The sequence below is a fragment of the Panulirus ornatus genome, chromosome 19 (genome assembly GCF_036320965.1).
Source record: "Panulirus ornatus isolate Po-2019 chromosome 19, ASM3632096v1, whole genome shotgun sequence".
NCBI classification, from domain to species: Eukaryota; Metazoa; Arthropoda; class Malacostraca; order Decapoda; family Palinuridae; genus Panulirus; species Panulirus ornatus.
Genome location: NC_092242.1, coordinates 50,176,020 through 50,195,307, shown reverse-complemented (window position 1 = coordinate 50,195,307; position 19,288 = coordinate 50,176,020). Strand labels below are relative to the sequence as shown.

Here is a 19,288-nt window from a genome sequence, read left to right as displayed (position 1 = left end):
TGTGGAAAGGGAGCTGTTTTTTTGGGTGCATTATTACATGACAGCTAGAGACTGAGTGTGAACGAATGGGGCCTTTGTTGTCTTTTCCTAGCGCTACCTCGCACACATGAGAGGGGAGGGGGTTGTTATTCCATGTGTGGCTGGGTGGTGATAGGAATGAATAAAGGCAGACAGTATGAATTATGTATATGTGTATATATGTATATATCTGTGTGTGTATATATATGTGTACATTGAGATGTATAGGTATGTATATTTGCGTGTTCGGACGTGTATGTATATACATGTGTATGTGGATGGGCTGCCTCATTCTTTCGTCTGTTTCCTTGCGCTACCTCGCTAACGCGGGAGACAGCGACAAAGGAAAATATATATATAATATATGTGTGTGTATCTTTTTTCTTTCATACTATTCGCCATTTCCCTCGTTAGCAAGGTTGCGCTAAGAACAAAGGACTGGACCTTTGAGGGAATATCCTTACCTGGCCCCCTTCTCTGGTCCTTCTTTTGGAAAATCAAAAAAAAAGAAAAAACAAGAGGGAAGGATTTCTAGCCCCCCGCTCCCTTCCCTTTTAGTCGCCTTCTATGACACGCAGGGAATACGTGGGAAGTATTCTTTCTTCCCTATCCCCAGGGACATATATATAAATTATATGGGAGGGTATTGATTGAGAGGGTGAAGGCATGTACAGAGCATCAGATTGGGGAAGAGCAGAGTGGTTTCAGAAGTGGTAGAGGATGTGTGGATCAGGTGTTTGCTTTGAAGAATGTATGTGAGAAATACTTAGAAAAGCAAATGGATTTGTATGTAGCATTTATGGATCTGGAGAAGGCATATGATAGAGTTGATAGAGATGCTCTGTGGAAGGTATTAAGAATATATGGTGTGGGAGGCAAGTTGTTAGAAGCAGTGAGAAGTTATATATATATATATATATATATATATATATATATATATATATATATATATATATATTTTTTTTTTTTTTTTTTTGCCGCTCTCCCGCGTTTGCGAGGTAGCGCAAGGAAACAGACGAAAGAAATGGCCCAACCCACCCCCATACACATGTATATACATACGTCCACAAACGCAAATATACATACCTACACAGCTTTCCATGGTTTACCCCAGACGCTTCACATGCCCTGATTCAATCCACTGACAGCACGTCAACCCCGGTATACCACATCGATCCAATTCACTCTATTCCTTACCCTCCTTTCACCCTCCTGCATGTTCAGGCCCCGATCACACAAAATCTTTTTCACTACATCTTTCCACCTCCAATTTGGTCCCCCACTTCTCCTCGTTCCCTCCACCTCCGACACATATATCCTCTTGGTCAATCTTTCCTCACTCATTCTCTCCATGGGCCCAAACCATTTCAAAACACCCTCTTCTGCTCTCTCAACCACGCTCTTTTTATTTCCACACATCTCTCTTACCCTTACGTTACTTACTCGATCAAACCACATCACACCACACATTGGCCTCAAACATCTCATTTCCAGCACATCCATCCTCCTGCGCACAACTCTATCTATAGCCCACGCCTCGCAACCATACAACATTGTTGGAACCACTATTCCTTCAAACATACCCATTTTTGCTTTCCGAGATAATGTTCTCGACTTCCACACATTCTTCAAGGCTCCCAGGATTTTCGCCCCCTCCCCCACCCTATGATCCACTTCCGCTTCCATGGTTCCATCCGCTGCCAGATCCACTCCCAGATATCTAAAACACTTTACTTCCTACAGTTTTTCTCCATTCAAACTTACCTCCCAATTGACTTGACCCTCAACCCTACTGTACCTAATAACCTTGCTCTTATTCACATTTACTCTTAACTTTCTTCTGTCACACACTTTACCAAACTCAGTCACCAGCTTCTGCAGTTTCTCACATGAATCAGCCACCAGCGCTGTATCATCAGCGAACAACAACTGACTCACTTCCCAAGCTCTCTCATCCACAACAGACTTCATACTTGCCCCTCTTTCCAAAACTCTTGCATTTACCTCCCTAACAACCCCATCCATAAACAAATTAAACAACCATGGAGACATCACACACCCCTGCCGCAAACCTACATTCACTGAGAACCAATCACTTTCCTCTCTTCCTACACGTACACATGCCTTACATCCTAGATAAAAACTTTTCACTGCTTCTAACAACTTGCCTCCCACACCATATATTCTTAATACCTTCCACAGAGCATCTCTATCCTCTCTATCATATGCCTTCTCCAGATCCATAAATGCTACATACAAATCCATTTGCTTTTCTAAGTATTTCTCACATACATTCTTCAAAGCAAACACCTGATCCACACATCCTCTACCACTTCTGAAACCACACTGCTCTTCCCCAATCTGATGCTCTGTACATGCCTTCACCCTCTCAATCAATACCCTCCCATATAATTTACCAGGAATACTCAACAAACTTATACCTCTGTAATTTGAGCACTTACTCTTATCCCCTTTGCCTTTGTACAATGGCACTATGCACCCATTCCGCCAATCCTCAGGCACCTCACTATGAGTCATACATACATTAAATAACCTTACCAACCAGTCAATAATACAGTCACCCCCTTTTTTAATAAATTCCACTGCAATACCATCCAAACCTGCTGCCTTGCCGGCTTTCATCTTCCGCAAAGCTTTTACTACCTCTTCTCTGTTTACCAAATCATTTTCCCTAACCCTCTCACTTTGCACACCACCTCGACCAAAACACCCTATATCTGCCACTCTATCATCAAACACATTCAACAAACCTTCAAAATACTCACTCCATCTCCTTCTCACATCACCACTACTTGTTATCACCTCCCCATTTGCGCCCTTCACTGAAGTTCCCATTTGCTCCCTTGTCTTACGCACTTTATTTACCTCCTTCCAGAACATCTTTTTATTCTCCCTAAAATTTAATGATACTCTCTCACCCCAACTCTCATTTGCCCTCTTTTTCACCTCTTGCACCTTTCTCTTGACCTCCTGTCTCTTTCTTTTATACATCTCCCACTCAATTGCATTTTTTCCCTGCAAAAATCGTCCAAATGCCTCTCTCTTCTCTTTCACCAATAATCTTACTTCTTCATCCCACCACTCACTACCATTTCTAATCAACCCACCTCCCACTCTTCTCATGCCACAAGCATCTTTTGCGCAATCCATCACTGATTCCTTAAATACATCCCATTCCTCCCCCACTCCCCTTGCTTCCATTGTTCTCACCTTTTTCCATTCTGTACTCAGTCTCTCCTGGTACTTCCTCACACAAGTCTCCTTCCCAAGCTCACTTACTCTCACCACCCTCTTCACCCCAACATTCACTCTTCTTTTCTGAAAACCCATACAAATCTTCACCTTAGCCTCCTCAAGATAATGATCAGACATCCCTCCAATTGCACCTCTCAGCACATTAACATCCAAAAGTCTCTCTTTCGCGCGCCTGTCAATTAACACGTAATCCAATAACGCTCTCTGGCCATCTCTCCTACTTACATAAGTATACTTATGTATATCTCGCTTTTTAAACCAGGTATTCCCAATCACCAGTCCTTTTTCAGCACATAAATCTACAAGCTCTTCACCGTTTCCATTTACAACACTGAACACCCCATGTATACCAATTATTCCCTCAACTGCCACATTACTCACCTTTGCATTCAAATCACCCATCACTATAACCCGGTCTCGTGCATCATAACCACTAACACACTCATTCAGCTGCTCCCAAAACACTTGCCTCTCTTGATCTTTCTTCTCATGCCCTGGTGCATATGCACCAATAATCACCCATCTTTCTCCATCAACTTTCAGTTTTACCTTTATTAATCGAGAATTTACTTTCTTACATTCTATCACATACTCCCACAACTCCTGTTTCAGGAGTACTGCTACTCCTTCCCTTGCTCTTGTCCTCTCACTAACCCCTGACTTTACTCCCAAGACATTCCCAAACCACTCTTCCCCTTTACCCTTGAGCTTCGTTTCACTCAGAGCCAAAGCATCCAGGTTCCTTTCCTCAAACATACTACCTATCTCTCCTTTTTACACATCTTGGTTACATCCACACACATTTAGACACCCCAGTCTGAGCCTTCGAGGAGGATGAGCACTCCCCGCGTGACTCCTTCTGTTTCCCATTTTAGAAAGTTAAAAAAATACAAGGAGGGGAGGATTTCTGGCCCCCCGCTCCCGTCCCCTCTAGTCGTTTTCTACGACACGCGAGGAATGCGTGGGAAGTATTCTTCCACCCCTATCCCCAGGGATAATATATATATATATATATATATATATATATATATATATATATATATATATATATATATATATATATATATATATATATAGGGTGTTTTGGTCGAGGTGGTGTGCAAAGTGAGAGGGTTAGGGAAAATGATTTGGTAAAAAGAGAAGAGGTAGTGAAAACTTTGCGGAAGATGAAAGCCGGCAAGGCAGCAGGTTTGGATGGTATTGCAGTTGAATTTATTAAAAAAGGGGGTGACTGTATTGTTGACTGGTTGGTAAGGTTATTTAATGTATGTATGACTCATGGTGAGGTGCCTGAGGATTGGCGGAATGCGTGCATAGTGCCATTGTACAAAGGCAAAGGGGATAAGGGTGAGTGCTCAAATTACAGAGGTATAAGTTTGTTGAGTATTCCTGGTAAATTATATGGGAGGGTATTGATTGAGAGGGTGAAGGCATGTACAGAGCATCAGATTGGGGAAGAGCAGTGTGGTTTCAGAAGTGGTAGAGGATGTGTAGATCAGGTGTTTGCTTTGAAGAATGTATGTGAGAAATACTTAGAAAAGCAAATGGATTTGTATGTAGCATTTATGGATCTGGAGAAGGCATATGAGAGAGTTGATAGAGATGCTCTGTGGAAGGTATTAAGAATATATGGTGTGGGAGGAAAGTTGTTAGAAGCAGTGAAAAGTTTTTATCGAGGATGTAAGGCATGTGTACGTGTAGGAAGAGAGGAAAGTGATTGGTTCTCAGTGAATGTAGGTTTGCGGCAGGGGTGTGTGATGTCTCCATGGTTGTTTAATTTGTTTATGGATGGGGTTGTTAGGGAGGTAAATGCAAGAGTTTTGGAAAGAGGGGCAAGTATGAAGTCAGTTGGGGATGAGAGAGCTTGGGAAGTGAGTCAGTTGTTGTTCGCTGATGATACAGCGCTGGTGGCTGATTCATGTGAGAAACTGCAGAAGCTGGTGACTGAGTTTGGTAAAGTGTGTGGAAGAAGAAAGTTAAGAGTAAATGTGAATAAGAGCAAGGTTATTAGGTACAGTAGGGTTGAGGGTCAAGTCAATTGGGAGGTGAGTTTGAATGGAGAAAAACTGGAGGAAGTGAAGTGTTTTAGATATCTGGGAGTGGATTGGCAGCGGATGGAACCATGGAAGCGGAAGTGGATCATAGGGTGGGGGAGGGGGCGAAAATTCTGGGGGCCTTGAAGAATGTGTGGAAGTCGAGAACATTATCTCGGAAAGCAAAAATGGGTATGTTTGAAGGAATAGTGGTTCCAACAATGTTGTATGGTTGCGAGGCGTGGGCTATGGATAGAGTTGTGCGCAGGAGGATGGATGTGCTGGAAATGAGATGTTTGAGGACAATGTGTGGTGTGAGGTGGTTTGATCGAGTGAGTAACGTAAGGGTAAGAGAGATGTGTGGAAATAAAAAGAGCGTGGTTGAGAGAGCAGAAGAGGGTGTTTTGAAGTGGTTTGGGCACATGGAGAGAATGAGTGAGGAAAGATTGACCAAGAGGATATATGTGTCGGAGGTGGAGGGAACGAGGAGAAGAGGGAGACCAAATTGGAGGTGGATAGATGGAGTGAAAAAGATTTTGTGTGATCGGGGCCTGAACATGCAGGAGGGTGAAAGGAGGGCAAGGAATAGAGTGAATTGGAGCGATGTGGTATACCGGGGTTGACGTGCTGTCAGTGGATTGAATCAAGGCATGTGAAGCGTCTGGGGTAAACCATGGAAAGCTGTGTAGGTATGTATATTTGCGTGTGTGGACGTATGTATATACATGTGTATGGGGGGGGGGGGTTGGGCCATTTCTTTCGTCTGTTTCCTTGCGCTACCTCGCAAACGCGGGAGACAGCGACAAAGTATAATAAAAAAAAATAATATATATATATATATATATATATATATATATATATATATATATATATATATATTTATATACATATACATACACATATACACGCACACATACACACACACATATATACATATATATACATATGAAAAATGTAAGAAACAATTTAGAAAACTGTAACTTCTAGCTTGAAATGAAATGAAAAAATGAATGTCACATAATGGTTCAACCTCTGGCTATGGAAAAGGGAAATATATAATTTATTTACACAAACGTCAATAGCAGTTCTCATCAATTTAACCACTGTATCAATAAGCTTCAATGTCTAAGCTACATTTTTTCCAATTTCACTATTTTCTTGTCAAAGCACCATGTATGAAAACTATCACTCCAGGAACACAACTATAAACATTTACTTCCCCTTTAAAAAAGTTCTGGGGAAGTCTGTCTCGATACACTGCGGGACACTCTACCACCTGGCGAGGTTTGTGTTGCCATGGTTCTTGATTCACAAACGTAGTAGCATCAAGCATATATATATATATATATATATATATATATATATATATATATATATATATATATATATATATATATATATATATATATATATATATATTCGTATGAGTCCACGGGGAAAATGAAACACGAATATCTTGATCACGCGGAAAATTGTGATCCTTTCCAATATATATATATATATGTATATATATATATATATATATATATATATATATATATATATATATATATATATATATATAAACACACACACACACTCACAGTATGTCCACTCAAACGGTGAGTTTCGCCTCACGTTTTCTATGGTGTCGTGATATTGACAGCATCGCCGGTGATCACCTAAACATCCTTGAGCACAAATGCCGCAGGAATCCTGACCTGACGCTGTGGAATATCAAAGACAAATCTCGAGATGATAGCTTTACTTGTTCATGTTCCCTACACGACGGTACATTGTCACATCGTCTCTTATTGCGTTCTATCTTTAGCCGTTATATAACTGTCTTACCGCCCGTCTCTGCCCTGGAGAATGTTGACCCAGCCTGGAACCGCTCTACTGCTCCTATAGCAGACGCATCACGCTTCTCATAACCTGTTCCCGCCGCCAGCCCGATTAGCTTCATTTCGTCTGTGATCCTTCGTCATACCCCTCTTATTTTCTCAACAATTCCTCTATATGGTAACCTCTGGTAACCTCTGGTGGCTTGCCCCTCTCTCCAGTGTTGTCTCAGCTTCGTCGTGGCACATCCCCTGGATCTTCATCTCTTAGTCAGTATACCATCGTAACCCCACATGACTCCTTTACTAACCTCTGCTGCAGGTCAACTCGTAACCATAAACATGAGACTGGGAGACGCTGGTGCAACATTTGTTCTTCCATGACTCTGACTTACAGTACCCCTGCCAGGCGACACTGACCATTATAGCTCTTGCTCATTTATTGGATAGCAGCCAGCCTCTCATCACCACCGTATTGTAAGCCCTTACTTACCCTTCCTCCCTACATGTATTGATCACATGCTGAAAGGTATGGGACGTTCTTCGAACTCGCCTCTCAAATTAATTTTTTTTTTACACCTTTACAAAGGTTTACTTCCACAGTTTAATTCCATTGTTTCTTATCGTTGTCTGTCATTTCTTTCTCTGACTTCATTCATCAAGTCTTTATTGGAAAGTCATTACCATCAATTAGTGACCATCAATTCTCTTTGATAAAACTCATCCCTCGTTGCTCACTGCTGTTTGTCCTATTTTTCCAGTTCCAGTGACAGACAATGAGCGGCAGAGATGACCGTAACCCACATCGTTCCTATTCAGGCCACAAACCAGTCGTCACAAAAGACAGGAAACAGAGGACGTATTTTATTTGTTTGGAAGTTTAATGTGTTATATTCCTGTTCTGGGAGGATGAGGTAAAGATAGAACAATAAGAAGGTTCTCTCCCCCACCCTACACTCACTCGGGCAACAACACCTGACAGGAGATAGGAGGGAAGAAATCAAGCCATACAGTGGTGAAGCTTGGACTGCATGGAGTTGAACAAGATAAAACGAAAAGGATATCTTACCTCACTATCCCACCCTGCTCAAAGGAAGCTCACATCGACAGGTTAACCAACTTGAGCAGCCTGATGATGCACCAGATTTGCTGAAAAGATTAAATATTTAAGAGGATTAAGGATTAGAGAACAGAAGGTTTGTAATGCTGTAGACACTTACTACCATGACGTGTGTGAGGAAGAAGGTGTTGATCCCGAGGGCGAGTAACACAGGCGCGCGGTGCAGCCAGTTGAGGGAGGACTCGGCGACCCAGGGGCAAGACAGGGGCGGCTCTGCCCTCAGGGTCTCCCCAGCAGGACCGGTCTGTCAGGGGTAGGACGGGAACCCGGCGTCAGACGTCAGAACACGAGAGGAATGTAACTAGTGTGTAACTCGACGGAAAGGATTAATTACGGCAATGAGTTACTTAACTTTGGTGTTGTAATGAAGGAGAAATCCTTCGCCTCACACTAGTCATGTGAGGCGAGGGATCAGGTGAAATTGCTGCAAGAAAATATCATAAGCTTTCAGTAGCTGTCCTTCTGTAGCAGCACTTCTTGTGAACACCTCACACACACACACACACACACACACACACACACACACACACACACACACACACACACATCACCATCATCATCATCATCCCATGGTCATCCACGCTCGTCTGTGGCTCCCCTTATTCTGTGATATTCGCTGATGCATCGCCCTTCTATCTTCCAGACACCACTAAATCTATCAGAACCTTTCGCGGATCGCTGTCATACTTCTCCTCCATTTCATCGCTCAGATGTCCTCCTTAGATTATGCTCTACTGACCTCTAAACCAGACTTGTGTTCTTACTCAACATTTATGCTTATGTCTTTCTTGTACTACAAGATACTTTCACGCTTATTCTCTTTGCGGCATCAGTTACGCCATCAAAAAAATACTTTCACATGCTGTAACAATGTAGCTTTTGACTCCTCTCTCTCTCTCTCTCTCTCTCTCTCTCTCTCTCTCTCTCTCTCTCTCTCTCTCTCTGCGCGCTTATTCATGAAATTTCTCCCATATCTATAAGTTTTCCCTTTACTTCCTTGTCTTTTTTTCTTGTAATGCTAAAGTTTACGTAAAATTTTGCAGGTTAACTTTCGTAAGCTTATAGGCATAAAATACGTATATGAAATTTGATATGGAAAATGTTCAGCTCGACACAGCATCAAAACTTGCACTATATGATCGACGATGGTTCGGATCGGATCAGAACGGTGTTGTTTCGTAGATTCGTGTTCACATCTTAATCTGTATCATCAGTAAAGTAGAACCCATTAAGTTGACACTTAGCAACAGCCTTTTCACAACCCCGAAATATATCATCAACAATGTCTCCGATAAAATTGTTAGTTAGGAGTACCTTAAGAAAGACGGAAGATGGAAAATAACTGTTCAAATAAAGTAGAAAGTAAGAATTCAGAATATAACGATACATCCTTCGTCATAAGATTTCCTCTCCTCCTTCCTCGGTCGAATAAGGAGCGCTAGGCAATGTGCATCTCATAGTGTATAGTACATTAATCCTGATTAGCAGATCTCCAGCCCCTCTTGATATGAGCAGGTAATATGGCCTTATGAGGAGTTTCACTTGCCCGTGCCAGCCAGCCAGCCAGCAGCCGAGATGACGCTAAATATCCTCGCCGGATTAGAACACAGTCCTCCTCCTCCTCCTCCTCCTCCTCCTCCTCCTTCTGGATTTATTTTTCACCTCTAATCCGTCCCGCTGTAAATACACAACCTCGCCCCCAATTGGTTCATCTGATCACACCCTCATGAATGTATCTATTCTAACGACACCTTCCCCTCCAGCAGCCCCTTCTAAGCGCTGGCACCTTAACAAAGCTAACTGAAATAACTTACGTAATTACTTATCTGACTTTCCTTGGGTAAATTACTGTCTCTTATGTAGTGATGCTTCTATCTTCGCCAAACGTATAGCAGAGGCTATTCTTGCAGAAATGGAAGCATTTATCCCCTCATCCTCCAGGACGACCTCTTCATCCAGTCCATGGTTCAACCGTTCCTGTTCTGAGGCCATTCAGGCAAGGGATTCAGACATATCGGGCTTGGAAAAACTTTCCTCTCTCTGGCTCCCATTCAGCTTTCATCACTGCCCATAATCACCGCAAGCATGGTATCCGTTGGGCGAAGCGTTCCTTAATTCAAAGGAAGTGCGATAACTTCTCGTCATCTAGTGATAGGTCTTTCTGGTCTTCATCTAAGGGCATTACTAATAACTTCTGTCGCTCTCCCTTTACTTCCCTTTTCCGTTCTGACGGTACTATAGCTGTCTATCCAGTAGATAAAGCAAATCTGGTTCCCGTTTCTCCTCTAAGTCCACCTTGGATGACTCTAAAACTTCTTCACCCCCTGATGCTCTTTTTACCAGTCCTATGCCTGTTCCCGTAATTTCTTTTCGAACTGTCCGAAAAGTGCATCTTTCTGTGGACACAGCAAGGATTATGGTCCTGATGACATATATCCCCGTGTACTGAGTGTGCCTCTGAACTTGCACCTGTGCTTGCTCGTCTGTTCCGTTTCATTTTAAAAACTAAAACTTTTCCTTCTCCTTGGAAACATGCATTGACACATCTCATCTCTAAGAAGGGTGACCGTTCTGACCCCTCTAACTATTGTCCTATTGCTTTGATATCTAAAATTTTCAAAGTCTTTGAATCCTTCCGCAACTCCCATATCTGTAAACACCTCGAAAATCAGTCTTCTCTCTGATCACCAGTATGGCTTCCGTAAAGTGAGATCCACTGGTGATATTCTTCCCTATCTTACTAATGTCTGGTCATCATTCCTGAAAGATTTTGGGGAGTCATGTGTGATTGCCCTTGACATATTGACAGTTTGTAGTATTGGACCTCATCTCTAAACTCCCCTTTTTTGGCTTCCCTCCTTCACTATACTCCTTCATAACTAGCTTCCTCTCCGGCCGATCTATCTCTGTGGTTGTTGATGGATCAGCCTCCACCCTTTTCTCCATCAACAGCGGTGTCCCTCAAGGTTCAGTCGTGTCCCCTACACTTTTTTCCTTGTTTTCAACCATTTCCTCTCCTCCATAGATAACCCAATGCACTCATACGCTGACAACCCAACTCTGCTATCATCCACATCCTTCAATTCTGCGCCCTCTTCTGTCACTCGATCGCCTCCAAGACCTAATTTCTACCCATCTCTCTATAAAAACTCCACACAACTCTCGTCTCCCCTTTAACCGTTCTAAAATTCCACCTCCTGACGCTGTGAACATACTTGGTATTATTGTAACATCCACTCTCTTTTGGAAACCCCATATTACAGAAATACCTAAGTCTGCCCTTAAGAAACTGGGTGCTCTGTTTAGATGTCGAACCTTATCTTCTGAACAGTTGTTCCGTTTATACAAGGGATTGATTCGCCCTTGTATGGAGTACTGCTCTCACATTATGGGGTGGTTCTAGCGATCCGACTTATAAACTGTCCTAGGCTAACTTTCAAACTTGACCCCCTTGCCCTACGCCGCAATGTTAGTTCACTTTCCCTCTTCTGTAGGTATTACTTTGGGTTTATCTCCCGAGAGTTGGCTGTTTGCGTGCCCACACCACTAGCTAGCCCACGCAATACTCAGCAAGCTGCTGCGTCACATGATTATTGTGTGGCCATAAACAACTCAGATGAGCTGTTTTGATACCTGCTTCTTTCCCTACACGTCGAAGCTTCGGAACTCTTTACCCTATAATGTCTTTCCAAATAACTATGACCTGACACATTTCAAAAGGCAGGTCTTTCACATCTTCCAAAATTGGTAAATAGTTTCCCTTGTCGTTTCTTTTTCCTTTTCATAATTCTCTCTATATTTCAGTTAAGGCCCGGCCTTGATGTGAACTTTTGTCCTTGACTGGAGCCTTCTACAAAACAAAAAGAAAAAAAAACTGAGGGAGAACTACTTGGTAAAGTGTTGTTTAACCTTAGGGAGAACTACTTGGATACCCTGGCCATTAAGGCGCTCGTACCACCCGGTTCAGTGCTTCGAAACATCTAATCAAAGCCTTGACTCCACCCAGCTTAGCGAGATGGCTTACCGTCGTACTCCACCAACAAATTTTCCGCCGAAATTATGTACTGTAAATATGATGTCAATATGAAAGATATTCAGTAAATCTTAGATTTTTTAGTGAATCGTATTACTATTTTTGATGATCAGTGCTAAAAGAGACGCAAAAGTTACTGGTTTACAACTGTCTTATTTACCTCAACAGTCATCTGTAACTGTATTGTCGGAAATTACACTTTTATGCCCATTCATCTCTCTCTCTCTCTCTCTCTCTCTCTCTCTCTCTTACCTCTCTTCTTGGGGAGTACGCTAGTCTGAGAAGCGCCCAGATCCCTGTTACTGGGAGCGGCAAACCTGTGTAAAAGAGGAAAAAATAAAACCTTATCAGGTCCTGCTGGTCACATCACATCACGGCCAAGTATCACCAAAGCCTCCTGAAAAACACACACACACACACACACACTCTCTCTCTCTCTCTCTCTCTCTCTCTATATATATATATATATATATATATATATATATATATATATATATATATACATATATATATATATATATATAAATATATATATATATATATATATATATATATATATATATATATATATATATATATATATATATTTCTTTTCTTTTTTTTGTCGCTGTCTCCCGCGTTTGCGAGGTAGCGCAAGGAAACAGACGAAAGAAATGGCCCAAACCACCCCCATACACATGTATATACATACGTCCACACACGCAAATATACATACCTACACAGCTTTCCATGGTTTACCCCAGACGCTTCACATGCCCTGATTCAATCCACTGACAGCACGTCAACCCCGGTATACCACATCGATCCAATTCACTCTATTCCTTGCCCTCCTTTCACCCTCCTGCATGTTCAGGCCCCGATCACACAAAATCTTTTTCACTCCATCTTTCCACCTCCAATTTGGTCTCCCACTTCTCCTCGTTCCCTCCACCTCCGACACATATATCCTCTTGGTCAATCTTTCCTCACTCATTCTCTCCATGTGCCCAAACTATTTCAAAACACCCTCTTCTGCTCTCTCAACCACGCTCTTTTTATTTCCACATATCTCTCTTACCCTTACGTTACTTACTCGATCAAACCACCTCACACCATACATTGTCCTCAAACATCTCATTTCCAGCACATCCATCCTCCTGCGCACAACTCTATCCATAGCCCACGCCTCGCAACCATACAACATTGTTGGAACCACTATTGTTCAAACATACCCATTTTTGTTTCCGAGATAATGTTCTCGACTTCCAAACATTCTTCAAGGCTCCCAGGATTTTCGCCCCCTCCCCCACCCTATTATCCACTTCCGCTTCCATGGTTCCATCCACTGCCAGATCCACTCCCAGATATCTAAAACACTTTATTTCCTCCAGTTTTTCTCCATTCAAACTTACCTCCCAATTGACTTGACCCTCAACCCCACTGTACCTAATAATGCTCTTATTCACATTTACTCTTAACTTTCTTCTTTCACACACTTTACCAAACTCAGTCACCAGCTTCTGCAGTTTCTCACATGAATCAGCCACCAGCGCTGTATCATCAACGAACAACAACTGACTCACTTCCCAAGCTCTCTCATCCACAACAGACTTCATACTTGCCCCTCTTTCCAAAACTCTTGCATTCACCTCCCTAACAACCCCATCCATAAACAAATTAAACAACCATGGAGACATCACACACCCCTGCCGCAAACCTACATTCACTGAGAACCAATCACTTTCCTCTCTTCCTACACGTACACATGCCTTACATCCTCGATAAAAACTGTTCACTGCTTCTAACAACTTGCCTCCCACACCATATATTCTTAATACCTTCCACAGAGCATCTCTATCAACTCTATCATATGCCTTCTCCAGATCCATAAATGCTACATACAAATCCATTTGCTTTTCTAAGTATTTCTCACATACATTCTTCAAAGCAAACACCTGATCCACACATCCTCTACCACTTCTGAAACCACACTGCTCTTCCCCAATCTGATGCTTTGTACATGCCTTCACCCTCTCAATCAATACCCTCCCATATAATTTACCAGGAATACTCAACAAACTTTTTTTTTTTTTTTTTTTTTTTTTATACTTTGTCGCTGTCTCCCGCGTTTGCGAGGTAGCGCAAGGAAACAGACGAAAGAAATGGCCCACCCCCCCCCCCATACACATGTACATACACACGTCCACACACGCAAATATACATACCTACACAGCTTTCCATGGTTTACCCCAGACGCTTCACATGCCTTGATTCAATCCACTGACAGCACGTCAACCCCTGTATACCACATCGCTCCAATTCACTCTATTCCTTGCATTCCTTTCACCTTCCTGCATGTTCAGGCCCCGATCACACAAAATCTTTTTCACTCCATCTTTCCACCTCCAATTTGGTCTCCCTCTTCTCCTCGTTCCCTCCACCTCCGACACATATATCCTCTTGGTCAATCTTTCCTCACTCATTCTCTCCATGTGCCCAAACCATTTCAAAACACCCTCTTCTGCTCTCTCAACCACGCTCTTTTTATTTCCACACATCTCTCTTACCCTTACGTTACTTACTCGATCAAACCACCTCACACCACACATTTTCCTCAAACATCTCATTTCCAGCACATCCATCCTCCTGCGCACATCTCTATCCATAGCCCACGCCTCGCAACCATACAACATTGCTGGAACCACTATTCCTTCAAACATACCCATTTTTGCTTTCCGAGATAATGTTCTCGACTTCCACACATTTTTCAAGGCTCCCAAAATTTTCGCCCCCTCCCCCACCCTATGATCCACTTCCGCTTCCATGGTTCCATCCGCTGACAGATCCACTCCCAGATATCTAAAACACTTCACTTCCTCCAGTTTTTCTCCATTCAAACTCACCTCCCAATTGACTTGACCCTCACCCCTACTGTACCTAATAACCTTGCTCTTATTCACATTTACTCTTAACTTTCTTCTTCCACACACTTTACCAAACTCAGTCACCAGCTTCTGCAGTTTCTCACATGAATCAGCCACCAGCGCTGTATCATCAGCGAACAACAACTGACTCACTTCCCAAGCTCTCTCATCCCCAACAGACTTCATACTTGCCCCTCTTTCCAGGACTCTTGCATTTACCTCCCTAACAACCCCATCCATAAACAAATTAAACAACCATGGAGACATCACACACCCCTGCCGCAAACCTACATTCACTGAGAACCAATCACTTTCCTCTCTTCCTACACGTACACATGCCTTACATCCTCGATAAAAACTTTTCACTGCTTCTAACAACTTGCCTCCCACACCATATATTCTTAATACCTTCCACAGAGCATCTCTATCAACTCTATCATATGCCTTCTCCAGATCCATAAATGCTACATACAAATCCATTTGCTTTTCTAAGTATTTCTCACATACATTCTTCAAAGCAAACACCTGATCCACACATCCTCTACCACTTCTGAAACCGCACTGCTCTTCCCCAATCTGATGCTCTGTACATGCCTTCACCCTCTCAATCAATACCCTCCCATATAATTTACCAGGAATACTCAACAAACTTATACCTCTGTAATTTGAGCACTCACTCTTATCCCCTTTGCCTTTGTACAATGGCACTATGCACGCATTCCGCCAATCCTCAGGCACCTCACCATGAGTCATACATACATTAAATAACCTTACCAACCAGTCAATAATACAGTCACCCCCTTTTTTAATAAATTCCACTGCAATACCATCCAAACCTGCTGCCTTGCCGGCTTTCATCTTCCGCAAAGCTTTTACTACCTCTTCTCTGTTTACCAAATCATTTTCCCTAACCCTCTCACTTTGCACACCACCTCGACCAAAACACCCTATATCTGCCACTCTGTCATCAGACACATTCAACAAACCTTCAAAATACTCATTCCATCTCCTTCTCACATCACCGCTACTTGTTATCACCTCCCCATTTACGCCCTTCACTGAAGTTCCCATTTGCTCCCTTGTCTTACGCACCCTATTTACCTCCTTCCAGAACATCTTTTTATTCTCCCTAAAATTTACTGATAGTCTCTCACCCCAACTCTCATTTGCCCTTTTTTTCACCTCTTGCACCTTTCTCTTGACCTCCTGTCTCTTTCTTTTATACTTCTCCCACTCAATTGCATTTTTTCCCTGCAAAAATCGTCCAAATGCCTCTCTCTTCTCTTTCACTAATACTCTTACTTCTTCATCCCACCACTCACTACCCTTTCTAAACAGCCCACCTCCCACTCTTATCATGCCACAAGCATCTTTTGCGCAATCCATTACTGATTCCCTAAATACATCCCATTCCTCCCCCACTCCCCTTACTTCCATTGTTCTCACCTTTTTCCATTCTGTACACAGTCTCTCCTGGTACTTCCCCACACAGGTCTCCTTCCCAAGCTCACTTACTCTCACCACCTTCTTCACCTCAACAAACTTATACCTCTGTAATTTGAGCACTCACTCTTATCCCCTTTGCCTTTGTACAATGGCACTATGCACGCATTCCGCCAATCCTCAGGCACCTCACCATGAATCATACATACATTAAATAACCTTACCAACCAGTCAATAATACAGTCACCCCCTCTTTTAATAAATTCCACTGCAATACCATCCAAACCTGCTGCCTTGCCGGCTTTCATCTTCCGCAAAGCTTTTACTACCTCTTCTCTGTTTACTAAATCATTTTTCTTAACCCTCTCACTTTGCACACCACCTCGACCAAAACACCCTATATCTGCCACTCTATCATCAAACACATTCAACAAACCTTCAAAATACTCACTCCATCTCCTTCTCACATCACCACTACTTATTATCACCTCTCCATTTGCGCCCTTCACTGAAGTTCCCATTTGTTCCCTTGTCTTACGCACTTTATTAACCTCCTTCCAGAACATCTTTTTATTCTCCCTAAAATTTAATGATACTCTCTCACCCCAACTCTCATTTGCCCTCTTTTTCACCTCTTGCACCTTTCTCCTGACCTCCTGTCTCTTTCTTTTATACATCTCCCACTCAATTGCATTTTTTCCCTGCAAAAATCGTCCAAATGCCTCTCTCTTCTCTTTCACTAATAATCTTACTTCTTCATCCCACCACTCACTACCCTTTCTAATCAACCCACCTCCCACTCTTCTCATGCTACAAGTATCTTTTGCGCAATCCATCACTGCTTTCCTAAATACATCCCATATATATATATATATATATATATATATATATATATATATATATATATATATATATATATATATATATATATATATAATATATATGTGTGTGTGTGTGTGGTAGATGATCAGGTGTTTGTTTTGAAAAATGTATGTGAGAAATACTTAGAAAAGCAAATGGATTTGAATGTAGCATTTATGGATATGGAGAAGGCATATGATAGAGTAGATAGAGATGCTCTGTGGAAGGTATTAAGAATATATGGTGTGGAAGGTAAGTTGTTAGAAGCTGTGAAAAGTTCTTATCGAGGATGTAAGGCATGTGTACGAGTAGGAAGAGAGAAAAGTAATTTGTTCTCAGTGAATGTTGGTTTGTGGCAGGGGTGCGTGATGTCTCGATGGTTGTTTAATTTGTTTATGGATGGGGTTGTTAGGGAGGTGAATGCAAGAGTTTTGGAAAGAGGGGCAAGTATGCAGTCTGTTGTGGATGAGAGAGCTTGGGTTAGTGAGTCAGTTGTTATTCGCTGATGATAAATTGCTGGTGGCTGATTCATGTGAGAAACTGCAAAGGCTGGTGACTGAGTTTGGTAAAGTGTGTGAAAGAAGAAAGCTGAGAGTAAATGTGAATAAGAGTAAGGTTATTAGGTACAGTAGGGTTGAGGACAAGTCATTGGGAGGTAAGTTTGAATGGAGAAAAAGTGGAGGAAGTGAAGTGTTTTAGTTATCTGGGAGTGGATTTGGCATGGGATGGAACCATGGAAGTGGAAGTAAATCATAGGGTGAGGGACGGGGTGAAAGTTCTGGGAGCGTTGAAAAATGTGTGAAATTCAAGAACGTAATCTTGGAAAGCAAAAATGGGTATGTTTGAAGGAATAGTGGTTCAAACAATGGTAAATGGCTGCGAGGCATGGGCTATAGATAGAGTTGTGCGGAGGAGGGTGGATGTGCTGGAAATGAGATGTTTCAGGACAATGTGTGGTGTGAGGTGGTTTGGTCGAGTATGTAATGAAAGGGTAAGAGAGATGCTTGGTAATAAAAAAGAGTGTGGTTGAGAGAGCATAAAAGGGTGTTTTGAAATGGATTGGTCACATGGAGAGAATGAGTGAGGAAAGATTGACCAAGAGGATATATGTGTCAGAGGTGGAGGGAACGAGATGTGGGAGTCCAAATTGGAGGTGGAAAGATGGAGTGAAAAAGATTTTGAGTGATCGGGGCCTGAACATGTAGGAGGGTGAAAGGCGTGCAAGAAATAGAGTGAATTGGAATGATGTGGTATACCGGGGTCGTTGTGCTGTCAATGGATTGAACCAGGGCATGTGAAGCGTCTGGGGTAAACCATGGAAGGTTCTGTGGGGCCTGGATGTGGAAAGGGAGCTGTGATTTCGGTGCATTATACATGACAGCTAGAGACTGAGTGTGAACGAATGTGGCCTTCGTTGTCTTTTCCTAGCGCTACCTCGCGAACATGGGGGGAAAGGGAGTTGTCATTTCATGTATGGCGGAGTGGCGACGGGAATGAATAAGGGCAGACAGAATGAATTATGTACTTGTGTTTGCATGTATATGTCTGTGTGTGTGTGTGTGTGTGTGTGTGTGTGTGTGTGTGTGTGTGTATATAAGGTTATTTAATGTATGTATGACTCATGGTGAGGTGCCTGAGGATTGGCGGAATGCGTGCATAGTGCCATTGTACAAAGGCAAAGGGGATAAGAGTGAGTGCTCAAATTACAGAGGTATAAGTTTGTTGAGTATTCCTGGTAAATTATATGGGAGGGTATTGATTGAGAGGGTGAAGGCATGTAC

General features: G+C 42.4%; 1 protein-coding gene across 1 annotated transcript in view; it reads right to left on the bottom strand.

The window, feature by feature from the left end:
• LOC139755493 (diuretic hormone receptor-like) overlaps positions 1-19,288 on the bottom strand; it is a 114,807-nt gene that overhangs the window by 22,908 nt on the left and 72,611 nt on the right. The window contains exons 7-8 of the mRNA XM_071673829.1: positions 12,553-12,617; positions 8,368-8,511 (exon numbers count right to left, since the gene is read on the bottom strand). Coding sequence (XP_071529930.1) covers positions 8,368-8,511; positions 12,553-12,617 — 209 coding nt within the window. The remainder of the gene's footprint in view (positions 1-8,367; positions 8,512-12,552; positions 12,618-19,288) is intronic.